Source organism: Salvelinus sp. IW2-2015, unplaced genomic scaffold (genome assembly GCF_002910315.2).
Source record: "Salvelinus sp. IW2-2015 unplaced genomic scaffold, ASM291031v2 Un_scaffold5694, whole genome shotgun sequence".
Lineage (NCBI taxonomy): Eukaryota > Metazoa > Chordata > Actinopteri > Salmoniformes > Salmonidae > Salvelinus > Salvelinus sp. IW2-2015.
This window is the reverse complement of record NW_019946959.1, coordinates 26,806-45,402: the sequence shown is the minus strand read 5'-3', so window position 1 is coordinate 45,402 and position 18,597 is coordinate 26,806. Positions and strand designations below refer to the sequence as shown.

Below are 18,597 nucleotides of genomic sequence, written 5' to 3'. Positions count from 1 at the left end.
TCACTCTGACCCTGCTGAAGCAGGAAGGTCCCGTAGCTCAGCCACACAGCCTTCTCCCGACGGAACCGCTTCACCATGGTCTTGTACAGACCTTCCGCCTCCTACACACACACACAGATACGCACAATTGATGAAAACCTACTCAAAACCGTACCAGTAAAAACAGTGAGCTAGCAGGTCCATTCAGACAGTAGAAAACTTACAAGAAGCTCAGAAAAAAAACTCCAAATACAACATCTAATGTGCTCTAATACGACACGAGTAAATACGTGAAGTATATCACTTTTTTCATTGAGGAATGTTAGCCATTTTAATGAATGTTTGTAAGCCCTGGCAGTAAGCTACCTTAGTCTTCTGACACTTGGCGTAGATGTCAGCCAGCTGCTGGTAGACRGGCATGGGTTCACAATACTGCACGGCTCGCTCAAACACCTTCTGAAGACTCTCCTCTGTCCCATACAGGTTCTCAAGGTTCAACAGAGCCACCCACACATTCAGCTTCTCCTGCTCTTCTCTGAGGGAGAACACACGCGTGTTATAGAATGCATACGTTATACACCCTTTCCTTCTTTCACTCTTTTTTTGGCGATACATTTTTGTAAGAATTATTTGATGACAGACGGGATACAGACATTACACGCTAGGGCTTTTCATTTTTTATAAAAAAAAATTAAAGGCGGTATGATGGTATTTTATGTATTTGAATAATAAAAGTTCTAAATTTGCTTTATGAGTAGTGCGCTACCCTAGGGTGGCAACACATACATCCTAAGGGATTTCAAATGGGTCTTTCTACATTCTGATTGTTTAATACTGTTCAAATCAACACCCCCCAAAATTCTACATTTTTATACATTTCTGTATTTCCTGCACTAATTTGAGATCATTTCCATACTGCCACGTAGGGCTGCACGATACGGGCAAACAATCTAGGCCTTATTTTTAACCAAATGTTGCAACTGCGATTTGACTTGCAATTCAGAGCAAAACACTTGGGTGGACTGTTGGAATCATGGAAATACAATGATTACTCTAATTCTATAGATAGTATATAATAGTGGGCACTTTGAATAGTGTTGTTTGACATGACAACGAATGAAAATGCCAGGGAGGAGTTATTGTGACAGGGTAGGAACCAAAGTGTTGACAAGTGTCTCCTTGGGGACCCTATAATCTTTGGCTACATTGAATGTTTTCTTTAAGCTACTTAATTTAGCTAACATATTCATGCTTAGCGTATTCCTCTCTGATTTAGAAGATACTGTTGATACTGAAGATACACGTATTATCAGGCTGTATAGCTGATTACGTTTGCTCTGACTCAGGACATTTAWTAGCTAGCTAGCCAGCTAACTAGGGATTAGCATTAGCGGCAAATAAGATTTAGGCCCAACTTGCTAAGAAAAGACAAACTAGCTGTTTGCAGATGTAAGAAACAAAAACGAATAGTGTAATTATAGAACGCTAGTGGATTTATATTAAGAAGCAAAGTGAAAACAGCATCATTGTCATCAACATTGTTGCATTCGACCATGTAGAGACTGAGACTGAACTCAAGTGTCTCGTGGTCGAGGAACAACAAATGCGCTCCTTTTTTTTATTTATTTATTTGTATTTTACCGTTATTTTTACCAGGTAAGCTTGACTGAGAACACGTTCTCATTTGCAGCAACGACCTGGGAATAGTTACAGGGAAAGGGAGGGATGAATCGAGCCAATTGTTAAACTGGGGATTAATTAGGTGACCGTGATGGTTAAGAGGGCCAGATTGGGAATTTAGCCAGGACACGGGGTGAACACCCCTACTCTTACGATAAGTGCATGGGATCTTTAATGACCTCAGAGAGTCAGGACACCCGTTTATCGTTCCCATCCGAAAGACGGCACCCTACACAGAGCAGTGTCCCCAATCACTGCCCTGGGCATTGGATCTTTTTGTTTTAGACCAGAGGAAAGAGTGCCTCCTACTGGCCCTCCAACACCACTTCCAGCAGCACCTGGTCTCCCATCCAGGACTGACCAGGACCAACCCTGCTTAGCTTCAGAAGCAAGCCAGCAGTGGTATGCAGGGTGGTATGCTGCTGGCTATCCTTGAGTGACATGGGGGCGGGGCTCGGTCTGTGGAAACGGTCATGGAGCGAGAGAGAGAGCAGAGAGATGACCCAAGTAGCGAACTATAAAAATGGATGTTACACACAGGGTATCACATTTAACAAACCAAACATTCAAATACCGTTTTAGTAAGGTCAAGTTAAAAAAAACTAACCGGTCCGTGCATCAATACCGGTACATCATAAAATACGGTACAACTGCCCAGCCCTAATCAACACATTCATATCCCCCACGCCAACCACCCACAGGACCCGCTTTCTTCTTCGCGTTGTCCGCCCCCCAGCCTAGCTGCGCTGGTAGAACCCCCCAGTAGGACTGAGGGTTGCCAGAGCAACAGTGGGGCTGGGCGGGCAGGTAGACTGCTCTCACACACCAATGACTCAAGCACCTCCAACTGTACCGCCAGAAAGCTGCTGAGGGCCTCCAGGCTGGGGCTGCAGCAATCAGAGAGCGACGACAGCACCGGCACAGGAGAACCCTCCAGAAGTGGATCTAAGGAGCGCGTTATGACCTGTCCCCACCCCACCACTAACCTGAAGGAGATAGTCTTCAGAGCCCTCTCAGCCACCGCTCTAGCCTGTTCTATCTGTGTGGCCTGCAGGTGGAAGGCCATGAAYTGCAGCCAKAGCAGAGAGCTGTTAGGGGAGCCTAGTAGCAGGCGCTCAAAGCTAGCCGCCGTCTGGGGTCGCAGGCCTGGGTCCATCAGCTCCGTCTCAAGCTTGGTCAGGGCCTTCTCAGCCTCCCGCTTCTCCACCTCCTGCTCATGGTGAGACTTCTTCTGGGGCTGGGTGGACGAGGGGGATGAAAGCAAGGAAAGAAGAAAAGRAAAAAGGAAAGAAAGAAAGGATTTAGAGGAGAGTGGCAGTTMGAGAGAGATAGAGAAAGGTCATACAATACCAGTACTATAAATAATCCAAGCGAGAGGTYAAACGTACACCTCCATGAACATTTGAGGCTGTACAGCCATTCTARCCCTCATAGCAAATGCAACGCAAACATTCCTTTACTAAGTGATTYCCTTTAGTAGGTGCCACTCATAGTACAACCCCAGCATTACTCCTTACCTTGGTGTTCACCTCGTCGTCCTCCCCGTCGCTGGAGTCCTCCCCCCCCAGGGCAGCKGATGCTGGTTTCAGGCCGCTCAGCGCTGCATCCCAGGAGAACCCTCCGGTCACCTGCAGTCTGGCTGGCTGCACTGGGACGGGCTTCTCTACCTCCAACTTATTTTCCTCCTCTTCTTCTTTGAAGTACACCTCCACTCCGCTGTCGCTGTCCTCCCCTTTACCCTTCTTCCCCTTCTTCGTCTTCTTCTTCTTTGAAACAATTTCTGCAGTTCCCTGCGTTAAGACAGAAGATAAGTGATTATATGGATTAGACATTCCAGTCCCCAGTCAAACTGCTAGGGCAATCCAAGTTATACRGTGATCARTGCTTCCTCTATTCTGTGTAGTAGTATTAGTATCAGTGACATCAYGGAAGAGGACAGGTTTCCTTTTAAAATARCTTATTATCTAAATTGTATTACATGTATACATTTTTTTATTAAAAGCACTCACACATCTCAGTTATCTTGTTGCAGGTGTCCTATCACTTTGTTTATTCAAACTAAAAAGGACTAGCTTGTATTTCACCCTCAGTGGGGTCACTAGAAACCAGAACCATCTGGTTTTCAGGSATCCAGCATCTCCAACGTAGCTTCCTCTACCTCTGAAAACCGGATGTGGTGACCTCGCTCAGGCGTTTCTTTTTGACGCCTGCTACGTTAGATGACCTTGTAATAAGAAAAGAGGCACAAATAGACACCTGCTTGCTCTCCGACTCTGTGCGTTTCCTCTTCTTGGTGGCGYCACGCTTCTCCTTGGCCTCTCCTGTCAGGCGCAGGTGCAGCCCCAGGGATTCTGGGAGCACGTCTGGTTTCCCAGTGTCCTCTTGGAGCAGAGACAGATSCACCAGWCCRTTTTCTTTGTCGATGCTGAGAGGAACAACACATTCGTGTTAAAAACCAAAATGTAGAAACCTAAAAACTCCTACACATTGGTGCTCTTGTTTGCTCCATAATAACCCTGTGGGTCACAGACATGTTCAATAAAACAAATACATCTAGGTTATTACCCAAAAATATGACTAACAACTTCCTTGTTTTATGGAACACCCCCTATTCTAGAATGAGTTGGTCAGGAAGGGCCGACCTATTCCCCTAGCAGTGGTGGTGGGGTTGTACCAAATTATTGTAGAAGGCTTACCTGAGGATCTTGGTGGTGAGCAGTGTGGCCTGTGGTACTTTCTTGGCATAGTCTTCGTGGCTAGCACAAAGTACTTAGTGGCTTCTGGAACTGGCTCTGCCCTTTATGGATCTAGACAAACTGTAAAAAACAAAAAGGCAACATTTTCAATTAGCTATATTACCAATAGCAACAGCTTTTCTACGTTGTGTTTTCATAATCTTAATCGATCTTCAGGAAAAAGCGGCATGATAAGTCATATCTTCCCAGACCATTGTACATGTATACTAAGGGACTGTGAATCTGAGCTATATTGTCTAAGCATAAATACAGAAGTAATGAATACTTACATGTATTTTTTGTCACAAGTTTCATATCTTTCCAGGACATTGTAAAGGTATGTCACTTTTTAAATAAAAGGGTTGGTTTCTATAAAGGGATAATGGACTGAGTTACCTAACAAAGACTCCATGTGCAATTGACAGTCCTCATATAGCCTCTGACGATCTGCCCCTCTGACAGGTCTTCCAGAGACACAATCTCGGGGTCCTTGACTACCGAGGCCTTCTCTGGGTCCGTCCTGAAAGATAATTCAAATGATTCATTTAGAAAATGCCCTTTTCCACTGCTCAAAGCGCCTAACATAGATATATGATGATAGTTAGAATGGACCAGTGGAATAGAGGAGAAGAATGAAGAGAGAGACGTKTATAGGGTTGAATAGGGTGTCGTTATCRCTTTGRGAGTCATTTCCTAACACACTTGAACTCTTTAATTCATTTTGTCCATGAAAACCAAGTCAGAGGGAATCGTACCTCGAAGAGCGGAGGGACAACTGCCATTTGCCATTCGCCTCTCCTACAATGCAGCACCTAGAGAGAGCACAAAAACATTAACACATTACTTAGTATAACCTTGAAATAACTTGAATTACATAAATAAAAGACCAGCTTTAGWRAGTTAACACTCCAAAACCATTTTAACTTGACTAACTTTTAGACTGGTCCAGTTAGCCTTTAACMCAGGTTTAAAGTGAGCCACTGACCTGACCAGCTGGCCCYTGCTGTACCGCTCCAGAGGTTTTCGCTTATATTTGTCGGCCAGGTCCTCCATGGCAACCGTTCCCATGGCGCTGAATGGCAGCTTCACCAGCAGACCCAGGTTGGGATYTAGCTTCTGCACCAACCCCATGATTACATGGCCCTTCTCCAACTTGTGTACACCTGACAGTGATTTGACAGTGATTGTCAACCAACACCACGAGTGAGTAAATGMAACCACAACATAGCGAGAGAGCTGTATATGGCGAGTTGACATGTCTGTATTGACGGTTCAAAGTTTAAAAGTTGGTTATGCGCTGATATTTCTGGATTGGTGGTTAGAAGGGCCTATTTTCAATGTACTTATGTTTAGAAGGCTCTATGTAATATTCTATGTAATATTGGTGGTTGGAAGGGTCTTATATTCACTCTATTGACGGTTAGAAGAGGGTTGTGCTTCTTGTATTTATTTAGTGCTCTTACCATTGAGAGACAATGAGAGGCGTGAGGGCTTGGAGGAGCTGACTGTCACCACCTTAGCACTGACTGCCTGGCCCAACTTGAACAGCTTCTCTGGGTGTTTGGCATCCTGAATAATTAAAATAAAAAATGATTTCAGTGAACCTATTAGGGTGAACACAGATCCATACGGTATAAGGGACATCTGAGGGATGACACCATYTTCATTTGACAGTTTTACAAAAATGTCTTGAGGTTTGAGGGAAATCCCCATAGAAGGAATGAGAAAAACATTGAGAAAAACATTGAGTTAAGTGTATATAAAACATACTTCAGGGTCAGAGGTCATGGCCAGTTGTTCAACAGTTCCAGTTACTGACGGACCAGTAGTCACTTCTAGACACTTCYTCTTTGGAAAGTACTGAGGAAGAAATACACATTTAACACAACTAGTACTACTAAACATGTTTCACACATTCTGTATAACAAGTCACTTAACTTCAATTTCCGTTTGTTCAAACTCACCTTTGACACAAAGCAAATGACGTCGTCTCCGACCTGATAACGCTTCAGCTTCTCTTTGGTCTTTTGGTCCGGCTTAACATCTGCGTCTTCTTTCAGGTTCCTGTGACCAGAGGGGGAAAGATGATCTAACAAGAAAGCAAAAAGGCACTATAATAACAGAATACGTTCTTCTAAATGTTCAGAACATTTACCTGGGAAGAAGTGTGAGTTCAGGCATGGAGTAAGTGAAATTGCGATGGGAGAACGGCAAGAACCTAAAAAAAAGAAAGACAATATATATTTGCAACTCTAAAATAACGCAGATATTTCAAACAGAATACCTGTAATTCAGAAATATCCTTCAAATCATTGACACTATATAACAAAATGTGGCTACTTAAAATTATTGTTATCCTTACCTGTGACTGTTGCCCTCCTCCTCCGATGACCCGGGCTGTGACCTCACTTCCTATCTTGAGGAGGGACGTGGGGAACGTTCCCACGCACACCACTTCCTGTATCTCGGACACGTGCACGCACCCCGTGCTCCCGTCCTCTAGCGTCACCAGCACACACGTAGGCTTCACTTTCTTCACCTTCCCCTTGACCACGTCGCCGTAGCGATACGTCGTTCGACCCCTTGGAGTCGGAGATTAATCTCTTGCTTCGGGGGGGCGAGTTCCCAGGACACTAGGGGAGCCCTTCTAGTTCCTCGCAGCTGGATTGGTGACAGTGACCGTCAGGGTTTTACCGGCGGTCAGTTTCTCAGAGTCGAAGCGGAAAGTTTCGTTGGGTGATTGGTGGTTTGGATGACCGTCAGTTGGGCCGTGTCGCCAATGAGATGACGGCAAAGTCGCGGTCGACTGTGATGCACAGTGGCAGTGTGTGTGGACCCTGCCTCCACCTATAAGGACACAGGTTATGAACTATCAAGATTTGAAGGCTTTTAAAGTGGAAAAGATTGTTAAGTCCATAAGGTGCAGGAGTTTCAACTTGAGGATAATACAGATCTTTGCGTTGAATGTTTTCAATTTTTTTTTAACCAATTAACCACTATTGACTTTTCAGCCACCCAACCACTCATAAAGAAGCTTCACGTAGTCACAAATGATACTAGCTATAGTAAGGCAGTGTTCCAAACACACTATATAGGAACTAGGGTGTCACTTGCGATGCAGCCTTGGTACCACCTCTTGCCTCTTGCCGGTCAGTTTCGTCAAGAGGGACACGTAGACTTGAGAGGTCACGAGGTCAACGTGGAGGATTACCGGCATGCACTTCTGTCCCGTCGCCAACTTACCTGAAACATTACACACATTTAGTTTACATTATAACTATGATGTAACAGTCAAAACATTCCCCATGTGTCACACTCAAAAGATTCCTCATGTTGTGTCTGGTAGAAGGGTAAACAAAGCTCTATTATTGGGTTCATCGCGATGACTAAGGTGTAACAGTCAAAAGATTCCCCATATTATGTCTGGTAGAAGTTCCACTGGGTACAGGGTCAATTCCATGTAAATTCAGTCAATGCAGGAGTTACAATTGTAATTTCAATTAACTTCCTGAATTGAAAGGGGATTGAGCCCAAATCTGATTGGACATATAGTGAATACTCACCCGGCRCATGGTCCTTGGTGGCCAGTACGGTGGCTGCGCTGAGTTCGTCTGACTTGAAGGTGACACTCCCATCCTCCCTCACCTCGTCTACGCTCATCTTCATCTTCTGGCCTATGGTCACCGCAGACAGCTGCTGGAGTAGGTCAGAGTCACCTGTCAGAGACAGAGGTAGGAGAGAGGAGGAACAAGAGAAAAGAGAGAGTTAAAGCTAACTCTTAGCATAATAATTTTGATCAATTTACATTTATTGGAATAGCATTTTTGAACCTACTAGGAAAAGGGAACTTAGTAAACATAAGAAAACRAATAGTTCCTAGAACAGTTGACAACAACGTTACAACTCAACACACCTCTGTTGCCCATCATCTCCATCACGGCCTTCCTCTCCTGCAGGCCTCGRATCAGCCTGGCCTGGCCGTCTCTCTCAGGGGAGGTGACCTCTGACACCTTGAGACTGACCAGGAACCTGTGCTTCTCCTCGTCCAAGTTGGTCACCCTGGCAACCACCGTATGGCCCAGCTGGAAGTGAGCCGCCGTGTCGCTGACGAACGTGTCACTTATGGCCTAGAGGAGAAAGAGTACGTCAATATAAATTATTCTATACTAATGGCTTTTAGACAATGTTATTGATGATTTGAAGGAGCTGCAAAAATTCTACAAAGAGACGAATCCTGAAAAATATTCTGCTCCGATTGGGTTTCTTTGGTCCACCATATGGTTGAGCTTCAGATCCTTATGGATCTTTGTCAGGTGATGTTATACCTTTTCAACAAACTGCATAATATATTCTTAGCTAACACCCATTGACCCCTACTAATCCCATTGACCCTACTAACACCATTGACCCCTACTAACTCTTAGTACATTCCAAATTACTCTCACTAACTCCAATTGACTGTGGCTAACTCCCACCAGTAACTCTTCCCTACTAACCACCGCTTTAGGGCCAGGCCAACCAGGCCATAGGGGAACTCCACACAACTCCGTAGGGCATGATGTTCTTGACCCAGCCAATCAGCTGCACCCCAACTGTGATGTCAGAGAACTCCTTAGCCACCACACCCCCCTCCTCCAGGAATGACTTCACAGTGGGCTTTTAGTCAGGTCTTGAAACAGGCAGGGTTAAGGAAAGGTACTGTGTAGTCGTAGTACAGTAAAAAGTGGTTACGATGTCCTTTAGTAAGAGGTAGTCGTTTCCTTGGTATCGCCACTACATTCTAAACACAACCACGGCAGCCAACCGCAATGGTGAGACGAACACAACATTCAGCCACACTGATGAGCGTTCTGTTATGTTTTGGGCTATGTGTCTAAATCAATGTGTGAAGGTAAGTAGCGATCTGAAGTTGAAAAGGATACAATATTCTGTTTGTTCTTGCTGAGGCAGACAATGTTGGAGATGATGTCACCCTCTTGCAGCCCCTCCCACAGCAGTAGGCAGTTGGACACGTGGTCGGAGAGGTGCATCATGGGTAGCAAGGCGGTGGTCTCCTCTGGCAGAATGGACACCTCCAGACCGGTAAGGACTTTACTCACCACCTTAACCTCCACTTTCTAAAACAATAAAAAAGACAAAAAAACWGAATGCAAAGATCAGTTTAGACTCCAAGCCAACAAGGGAGATTAACCTAACACGTTTAACAACTGCATAGAACATGCAACTATATAAAAGAGAGACCATCTTCTTTTTCTTTTTTTTACAAATTCAGAAATGATTATATGTGTTAACAATATGAAAGGACGTGCTGCCATTTTCTTACCTTCCCAACCTCAAAGTCAAACTTGGGTTTAGGCGGTCCCTCAGTGTCTCCTCCTGCCACTGCCTTGAAGGAAAGAAGGAGCTTCTGCTTCTCCACGTCACAGTTCAGCACTTTAGCCTTCACCACCTGAATAGAACAGAGGACCACGGTAGCAATTAAGACTGCGTTTAGAAAGGCAGCCCAATTCGGATATTCTTTCCACTAATTGGTATTTTGACAATTAACATCAGACCTTTTCACATCAGATCTTTTTCAGATGTGACTGGTCAAAAGACCAATAAGTGAAAAAAAGATCAGAATTGGGCTGTCTGTCTAAACTAAGACTTCCCTGTTCTGATACAGAAGTTTAACACAGAACCTTTTCTGACAAGGCAAACTGATGGAAGAACCGTTCAGTTCAGTTAAAGAGACAGTTTTATGTCCAAGTTCAATAACTATCAGTAGGCTACTTCAAAAGTTATTCAAGAGGACAATTAGCCTATATCGCAAGTAGAACACAGAAAAACAACAACAAATCTACAACGCATAAGAATTATCAAGATACAGAAAAGTTCCAGGCAGCCATTTTGTTTCCCCTCACCTGTCCGACGTAGAACATGTTCTCAGGAACTATCACCGGCTCCGTGCTGAGCTCGTTGGGGGGCACTAGCCCCTTGACTTCGCCGTAGAAACAGACGATGCAGCCAAAGTCCTTGACACAGACGATGAACCCGTGGGAGACGCGACCGCGGCGGGCATCTTCGTAGGTCAGGAACAGGGGGAGGGAGGAATCTACCAGGGCCCTCTTCCTGGTTAGGGTCAGCTTCTTCTCCTGCGGGCACACCGACAACACCTGAGACAGAGGGATGGAGGGAAACCGTTTTAAACTAAGAGATTAAACKGCAAACCAGACAAGCAAGCACAGAGTACGTTAAAACCTCTTATGGATCTCTACAGAACGGTGTTCCACCCGCGGGYCGGTTGAGCTAATGTGCGCTAATGCGATTAGCATGAGGTTGTAAGTAACAAGACAATTTCCCAGGACATAGACATATCTGATATTGGCAGAAAGCTTAAATTCTTGTTAATCTAACTGTACTGTCCAATTTACAGTAGCTATTACAGGGAAAGAATACCATGCTATTGTTTGAGGAGAGTGCACAGCTATGAACTTGAAAAGTTATTAATAAACCAATTAGGCACATTTGGACAGTATTGACACAAGATTTTGAACAGAAATACAATGTTTCATTGGATCAATCTAAAACTTTGCACATACACTGCTGCTACCTAGTGGCCAAAATCTAAATTGCGCCTGGGCTGGAAAGACGATGGTACAAAAAAAGATCTAAGGTGTTATATTCTCCTACATTAATTTCACATTTCCACAAACTTCTAAGTGTTTCCTWTCAAATGGTATCAAGAATATYCATATCCTTGCTTCAGGTCCTGCGCTACAGGCCGTTAGATTTGGGTATGTCATTTTAGGCGAAAAAAAGGGTCAGATCCTTAGAAGACACCTTTTCATCTACTTATTAGGTATATTAACCTACACCTAATATTTGCTAAAGAGAATTATGAGTAGGTGTTTATTTKATCAATGTTCCCCAAGGTTAAAGGTCACCACAGTTGACCCTTTCTAAAGGTGAGAGGTTACACAGTACTACTGACCCGGCACTTGATGGTCATGCCCACTGTGTACTTCTTCTCGGGGTTCTTGAGGATGATGTCAGAGAGGTGTGTCCGTGGAACCAGGCCTCTGATGTAGTCGGTCACCTTCACCATCATGCCATGGCTCTGGAGGGATGTCACCGTGCCCTGGGAGAGAGGGCGGACAAACTGGGTTAAAAACAACGCCACTAGGAATGCACAATTCCCAGATGGAAGGTTCCTGGAATCAGGAGCAAATCACCCAGAATCTCCCAAACTGGATTTCTAGAAAACCTAGGTTTTACCAGAATTTTGCCACCTACACACGCGCTTTAAGGACTAATGTGGTTATTTTTTTGAAGATCTTTCAGAGGTGTTGTGCGAGAGAGAGACAAACTAAAAATATTAAATATCTTACCTGAACAATCTGTCCAGGTTGGATGTCATGGTATCTTCTGAAGAACGGGGCATTAATGATGCTCCTATAGGAGAGACAGCAAGGTTAAAAGCTGGACAAACATACGTCCTTTACGAGCTGGAACAAACATACGTCCTTTACAAGCTGGAACAAACATACGTCCTTTACAAGCTGGAACAAACATACGTCCTTTACAAGCCGGAACAAACATACGTCCTTTACAAGCTGGAACAAACATACGTCCTTTACAAGCCGGAACAAACATACGTCCTTTACAAGCTGGAACAAACATACGTCCTTTACAAGCGGAACAAACATACGTCCTTACAAGCTGGAACAACATACGTCCTTTACAAGCTGGAAAAAACATACGTCCTTTCCAAGCTGGAACAAACATACGTCCTTTACAGCTGAACAAACATACGCCTTTACAAGCTGGAACAAACATACGTCTTTACAAGTGGAACAAACATACGTCCTTTACAAGCTGGAAAAACATACGTCCTTTACAAGCTGGAACAAACATACGTCCTTTACAAGCTGGAACAACATAGTCCTTTCCAGATGTATTGAATGGAATTGAAAATGTCACACACATTTGCAACAGGGCTTTCACGCGCACACACTATTCAAAGTCAGGTTCGTGACCCCTAGTGGGGTTGCTTGGGAATTGTAGTGGGGTCACCCAAACAGACAATTAAGAACAGATTATTGTATGGGACAATATACACACCTTTGAGAAAGATAACTTGAAAAATACTATTTTATTGAATTAATGTATTTATTGGTTCTCCTAATTTTGATAGAAAATATTGAATTGAAGGTTAAGTGTTGATGTAACCATTAGATTTGGGGTGGGGGGGGGGGGGGTCGCCAGAAATTCTGGCCAAGAAAATGAAATTAAAACATTTGAATACCACTGCACTATATGATGTCCATCCACACACACACACGTCCATCCACACACACCACACTTACTGACGCAGGCTGACCAGGTGCACCTGCTCCATGGGGCTGAAGTCCATGATCCTACAGGTGTGTTCAGGCTTGGCCATGACACGGTTCAGGTTGAACACCTCCGTGGGCTCCTTCAYGTGGTTCCTCTGGAGACGGGAGAAACGGACAGATCAAATCAAACCACTGCCACTAGGCCAGTCACAGACCACATTAGTCCACTTTCACTGGGCCAGGTCAAAACAGCCATGGGTTTGAGGTTTTGCATTGTTTTTAATGTTGGTTTGTCACATGATCCAAGGGGCATGGGCTCACCATCATGTTCTCACCATAGCCGATGAACTTCCTCATCCAAAACCGTCGCAATATTCTCTACAACATTGTCCTATAGTGGCTAATCCTTAGCATTTTGGCAGTAGTAAGGTGCTCTACCAGGTCTACAAAGAGGGCCTTGGCTATAGTTAGTATGGTACACCAACAATATGGTCTACCAACAATAGGAAGTAACATGTACGAAGACCCGAGTTGGTACTTAAACTCACAATGCGTAACGCAAGTATGGTCTAACAACACGGACTCACATGTACAAACACCACAGTCTGGTCAGGCAGCTCCAGCATGGCTCCAGACAGGTGATGGAGAGCGGTCATCTTGCAGCCATGCGCCACCTCCCCTATCCTCTCAGTGGCCACCAGGTCCACGTCGSCCCCTGGCTGCAGCAGGTGGCTGCGCAGGGACAGGCCCACCAGCCGGGTGGACGGSTCCACATAAAGGACGCAGGCCTTCACCTGGGAGAGAAAGGGGCAAGAGGTCAAAGGTCAATAGAGGTAAACTGAATGTAATGTCTAAACTAGATTACAGTCATAATTGGCCAATWTGAAATTCTCACRAATGGCTTGTTTTTGTTTTGTTATTTGAGGTAGAAATATGTACAACTCTTGCATGTACGATTACTGTTGAAAAACTCGCTTTCATACGATGCAAAGTCCGACATTCTATACCATTCGGTCTCATCCAACTGTGCGACAGACTGAATGGCAATAGCCTAATTGACTGTAAATTCTTACATTGTCTCCCTCCCTGAATGTAAGGCCTGTTCTGGTTCCAGGTGCATAAAGTCCACCAGGCCGGTGAAGGAAGAGAGGAACTCCAGAATCAGACCGTGTAGGGTCACCTAGAACCACAGGTCAACCACAATCAAACAGAACATCAACAGATTATTGACTTAAAAAAAAAAGACCTCTCAGATATACTAAATTGCAAGTTCTCTAGTTGCTTATCAATATTACAAAAGGTTTATACGTCAAGCAACAAGAGACATTTGCCAACAATACTAAGCCACGAAACGGTGTAATTTGTTCCTTTATAATCATAGGTGTAAGCCCACACTTCTCTGTGCTTAGACTACTAATATGTATAAGACTGTTGTTAGAATACAGTATTCAGTCACTGTACTTTTTTGATCTGGGCCTTGACAGTAGGCCAGGCAGCAGGTTGGTAAGGGTCCAGCCGTGCTCTGTGTCTGCAACGGCCTGAGCCACCGCCGTGGGGCTGATGGACAGACGGACCACACGCCCATCGTTCTTCACCTCCTCCAACAGAGAAGTCACATACTGGCCCAACTTCAGCTCTGCAACACCAGGGTTGTTGTGTTCATTAGGCATCAAACGGAAGAAAACAGAAAGGGGCTACCGGGACTTGTCCCATAAGAAATTCTCATTTATATTTTCCGTTGCAAAACATTTAAAAACGTTTTCAATTGCGAGCCACAATGAACATGACCCAGAAAAGTCACATTCAACAGTTAATAACACATTACTAATTTTTTACTCTGCAGAGTACATTGAAGAAATGTATCAGACTTCTGAAGAAACTAACAGTGTGACATGAATGGAATGTGTATTACATTTGATGTGAAAGGGGACTCTTTAGATACCTTTGGACTATTCGTTTTGTCTTTGGCTGCCTGCTTGGGCAGGAAGGCCTTGTTCCCTTGATACCGAGGTCAACCAGGTAGCCGTGATCCTCAATACTCTCCACACAACCACTCAGGATCTGAAACAAAAACGTGAAACATCAGTCGAAGCCTAAAACATGACTCAAATCATAAACAGGACATCACAATTTTCTTTTATTTTCTAGCTCATCTTAAGACAAATGTCTCTGTCTTCAACTGAAGACACACTGCTCTGGGAACTGAACCCAGAGACACAAAACGTGACCCTGACTCAGTGACCCCCCCGAGACAGACGTGCCCCGTTCCGTCTCGTCATCGTATCATCACGGAAGAGGATATCACGGGCCCAGATCCTGTTTTTAATTGTACTATATCACGTATACTGTAGGTGTTGACTCACCAAGCCAGCCTTCAGAGAGCCAGTACTCAAGCCCTTGTTGACCTCTTTGGGTTGATTGACAGCTGAATGGTGACCGATCCTCCTTTGGCAGTGTCCAACCTGGCTACCACACACCTGACCAGCATGCCCGGGGAGAAGAGACTGGGGAGAGAGAAGATCTCCTGGAGCGAAAGAGCAAAGTGGATCCATTAGTTGTGTTGTTCACACCTCATTCGTACAGTATCAGCATCTTCTCTGAACTCCGTGAGGTCGGGAGCCCCGGTGCACCAAGCAAAAAATAAAAGAATTAGAGCTGTATACGTTTTTTGAACTCAAGAGCACAGTTCTTCTAAATATTGTGTAATACGAGGATAAGACCTCTCAGGCCGTGTGTAGACTACAGTTAATTCAGTTTTTGTATCTGATCAAGAGTTTTGATCATGCATCTACACTACATTTAAATATGTCTACAGTGTCCGGATTCCCTTTCCCACGCTATATTCAAATGCAGTAAGCATTCTGCAAACGGTGGCATAGGCAAAAGATGATAATAGCACAAAATACTGTAACTAGTCAACTAGCCCCTGTAGCTAGCCAGCCAGCTCAGAAAGCTAAAGGGGTTAGCATAACCATCMCTGTAACTCTAGCCAAACAAAATTGTGTTTTTCAAAATATTAGCCAGCTGGATTGCATTTATGAAGCCAGCAAACACATTCCTCACACACTAAGAACGRGTTTCCCCCACAACAGTATAATGAAAAGATGGCTCTCGCTCCCAAAAAACAAGTTTCTAAAGACTTCAGTAGCCTGATAGCGTCCAGACTCAGGAGAAATCTGCACACAATGCGTCCCTGAGGTGATCAGCCTTATATGAACCCAATGCGACTTTTGTGCGCCTAGAATTGTCTTTTCAGTGATTATCGTATTCTGATAACAGAAGTAGCATCTATGTGTCAAGTGTAGACATGCCCTTAGATCTGCCTTYTTAGACATCTCAAAAACAAGTGCATAGCCTTTTACCTARATAAGACAGAACAATCCCCTCGGTAGGAGTTACATTAAATGTGTTACCTCTGAAGAAGCAGAGTCCAGGTGGTCACTCAGTATCTTGGTGTACGAGTCCGAGATATTGGAAATGTTCAGGTATCCCAAAAGGCCGCTGGGCAGGTTAATCGTCACCTCAAAATCTGCCACCTCCTTCACACAGCCCAGCAGTAGGGTACCCACCTTCAGGCTCTMGGGGTAAAAAAAAAACAGGATTGTGTTCATTAGTATTCAAACAGAAGAAAATGTACTGAAACATAGAGGGACTTCCTGGACTTGTCCAATAATAAATGCTTTTTTACCCCTTTCCCTGTTACACAACCTTTAAAAAAATGCAACGTTGTGCCCTTATGAGCATGACCCAGGTTCAGAGCACATTCAAAGGGTGTGCAAAGGAAATGAGATGGCAGAGAAATATAAAATGTTAAAAAGTATGTTGTTGATTGAACTTACTTTTAACTGTAGGATATCTACAGAGGTTGTTGTATTGAGCTTCAGAGCCTCCTCTTTGCTCGTCTTTTGCCTCTTAGCTTTCTTCAAGGCATCCTCTTTCTGTCCCTTCCTTTTCTTGGATTCTTCTGGTTTATGTGTCTGACAGAGTCAACCACAATAGTATCTTTACTGGGACAGAATACTGTTTGAAATGCACATTTGAGCTTAGCTCTGGTCCAGGGTGTCAGTCGGTTGCACTGTCGCCAGAGTGTCAGTCGGCTGCACTGTCGCGAACGAATCTCTGGACCAGAGCTAATTTGAGCTAAAACTACAATAAGGTTCGTATATCACATTGATGATTGACAAGACTCGTTTTTTTTTTTTACCTCGAACAGATTGTCCACTTCTGTATGCCTTCTCACAGGTTCTGCTTTACTTTCAGTGGTCTGCTTGGTTTTACCTCCACGAGGGAAGTCCTCCTCCATTGATGCCATGGTTGTTTACTGATTTAAAGGTCTACAGAGACAAATTACACGGGGAATGTTATCAATCAGAGAGGAAAGGGGGCGACAAGGACTCTTTTAGAACACATGCCAGTGGTGGAAAAAGCACCCAGTTTTCATACTTGAGTAAAAGTAAAGATACCTTTAAAGAAATTGACTCAAGTAAAAGTTAGTCACCCTGTAAAATACGACTAGAGTAAAAGTCTAAAGTATTGGGTGTTAAATGTACTTAAGTATCAAAATTAGAAGTATAAATCATTTAAAATTGCTTATATTAAGCAAATCAGACGACACAATGTTCTTGTTTTTATTAGGATAGCCATGAGCACAGTTCAACACTCAGACATAATTTACAAACGAAGCATTTGTGTTTAGTGAGTCTGCCAGATCTGAGGCAGTAGGGATTACCAGGGATGTTCTCTTGATAAGTGAATTGGACAATTGTCCTGTCTTGCTAAGCATTCAAAATGTAATTTCTACTTTTGGGTGTCAGGGAAAATGTATGGAGTAAAACGTACATTATTTTCTTTAGAAATATAGTCAAAAATATGAATACTAAAGTAAAGTACAGATACCCAAAAAAACGACTTAATTAGTACTTAAAACTATTTTTACACCACTGCACATGTTAAGCAATGTATGATTGTACAGTTTCACATATCGACTATTTCTAATACACCTATGATAAAGCTTTTGATTGTGAACACTTTGGCATTGCTACATGCACATTGAGTGTATTATTTACCTTCTGCTTCACAAAATATTTAGCTAGAATCTTGATGGCTTGCTAGGTAGCTACATCCCCACTAGCACATCCCAAAACATCAGCAGCATTGCTAACGTTAGCTAGTAAGCTACAGTCCGTTAGCATGCAGGCTATACAAACCAGACAATCGGTTAAAACAAAAAAATACAACAATCAATACGTGCCAACGTTATCCTCGATTGTACATGTTTATACAAATGTAACATCCACCAGCAAACTCTACCTTTTTCTTTTAAATATCCAGTTCAGACGTTGGTATGCAAGCTCACATGTGTGGATCAGAAGCACGCCATGTTTTCAAACCGGAAACGGACTTCAGTGGGCGTTTCGCTAATTGTCCATTCACGTCCATCTTTCAAGTGATTGACGTTTCAACACACCTGTCACTGTCCAATTTTACTTTAAAAGGCGGGGTTATTAATTGACTGACGTTAGCTTCGTCCACAAACATTGGTTCACTAAGTACTAACCACTGAACATGCGCTGTAGAGAGTAGGCGGGATTTCCTGATACTTTTAGCATTTCGGCCTCTCTCGTTGAAGGGCACTTGTTCAATTCCGTGCACAAGGGTCGTGTGTTGAAGGTAAGAATAGTGACAATCATTATAACATCTAYCTTTATTCATTTCCCTATGTTTTATAACAGCGTTGTCCAGGACGCTGTTACTTGTGGTGTCTCTAAAATGCCAGTTTAGTTGTTTGTCAGTACCAACTAATCTTGCTAGCCAATATTGCTAACGTTAGCGAGGTAGCTCAAGACAAGCCAGATTGTTTGCGAACGTTAACCTCTGGCGCTAGC

At 43.7% G+C, this 18,597-nt stretch overlaps 2 protein-coding genes and 1 non-coding gene across 3 annotated transcripts in view; 1 reads left to right on the top strand and 2 right to left on the bottom strand.

The window, feature by feature from the left end:
• Positions 1-18,112, bottom strand: part of pdcd11 (programmed cell death 11) — a 19,542-nt gene extending 1,430 nt beyond the window's left edge. Inside the window, 41 exon segments of the mRNA XM_070442053.1 lie at positions 5-101; positions 346-514; positions 2,646-2,896; positions 3,177-3,449; positions 3,916-4,084; positions 4,356-4,475; positions 4,791-4,810; positions 4,812-4,914; positions 5,150-5,206; positions 5,380-5,557; positions 5,858-5,963; positions 6,165-6,254; positions 6,359-6,458; positions 6,550-6,612; positions 6,757-6,774; positions 6,776-7,130; positions 7,133-7,241; positions 7,528-7,637; positions 7,958-8,110; positions 8,308-8,521; positions 8,887-8,936; positions 8,939-9,092; positions 9,317-9,511; positions 9,718-9,843; positions 10,298-10,549; positions 11,368-11,514; positions 11,765-11,828; positions 12,743-12,867; positions 13,300-13,506; positions 13,786-13,808; positions 13,811-13,892; positions 14,174-14,196; positions 14,199-14,346; positions 14,655-14,707; positions 14,710-14,773; positions 15,076-15,122; positions 15,125-15,236; positions 16,126-16,290; positions 16,552-16,689; positions 16,917-17,046; positions 18,023-18,112. Of these exon segments, the coding sequence (XP_070298154.1) occupies positions 5-101; positions 346-514; positions 2,646-2,896; positions 3,177-3,449; positions 3,916-4,084; positions 4,356-4,475; positions 4,791-4,810; positions 4,812-4,914; positions 5,150-5,206; positions 5,380-5,557; positions 5,858-5,963; positions 6,165-6,254; positions 6,359-6,458; positions 6,550-6,612; positions 6,757-6,774; positions 6,776-7,130; positions 7,133-7,241; positions 7,528-7,637; positions 7,958-8,110; positions 8,308-8,521; positions 8,887-8,936; positions 8,939-9,092; positions 9,317-9,511; positions 9,718-9,843; positions 10,298-10,549; positions 11,368-11,514; positions 11,765-11,828; positions 12,743-12,867; positions 13,300-13,506; positions 13,786-13,808; positions 13,811-13,892; positions 14,174-14,196; positions 14,199-14,346; positions 14,655-14,707; positions 14,710-14,773; positions 15,076-15,122; positions 15,125-15,236; positions 16,126-16,290; positions 16,552-16,689; positions 16,917-17,024 (5,038 nt within the window). The 5' untranslated portion in view covers positions 17,025-17,046; positions 18,023-18,112.
• LOC112078453 (small nucleolar RNA SNORA53) lies at positions 2,380-2,618 on the bottom strand. Its single transcript, XR_002895684.1, has one exon. It is a non-coding gene; the product is annotated as a small nucleolar RNA SNORA53 (small nucleolar RNA).
• Positions 18,113-18,300: 188 nt separating the features above from the next.
• atp5md (ATP synthase membrane subunit k) overlaps positions 18,301-18,597 on the top strand; it is a 2,249-nt gene continuing 1,952 nt past the window's right edge. The window contains exon 1 of the mRNA XM_024144692.2: positions 18,301-18,382. The gene's annotated coding sequence lies outside the window, so the exon portion shown is untranslated. The remainder of the gene's footprint in view (positions 18,383-18,597) is intronic.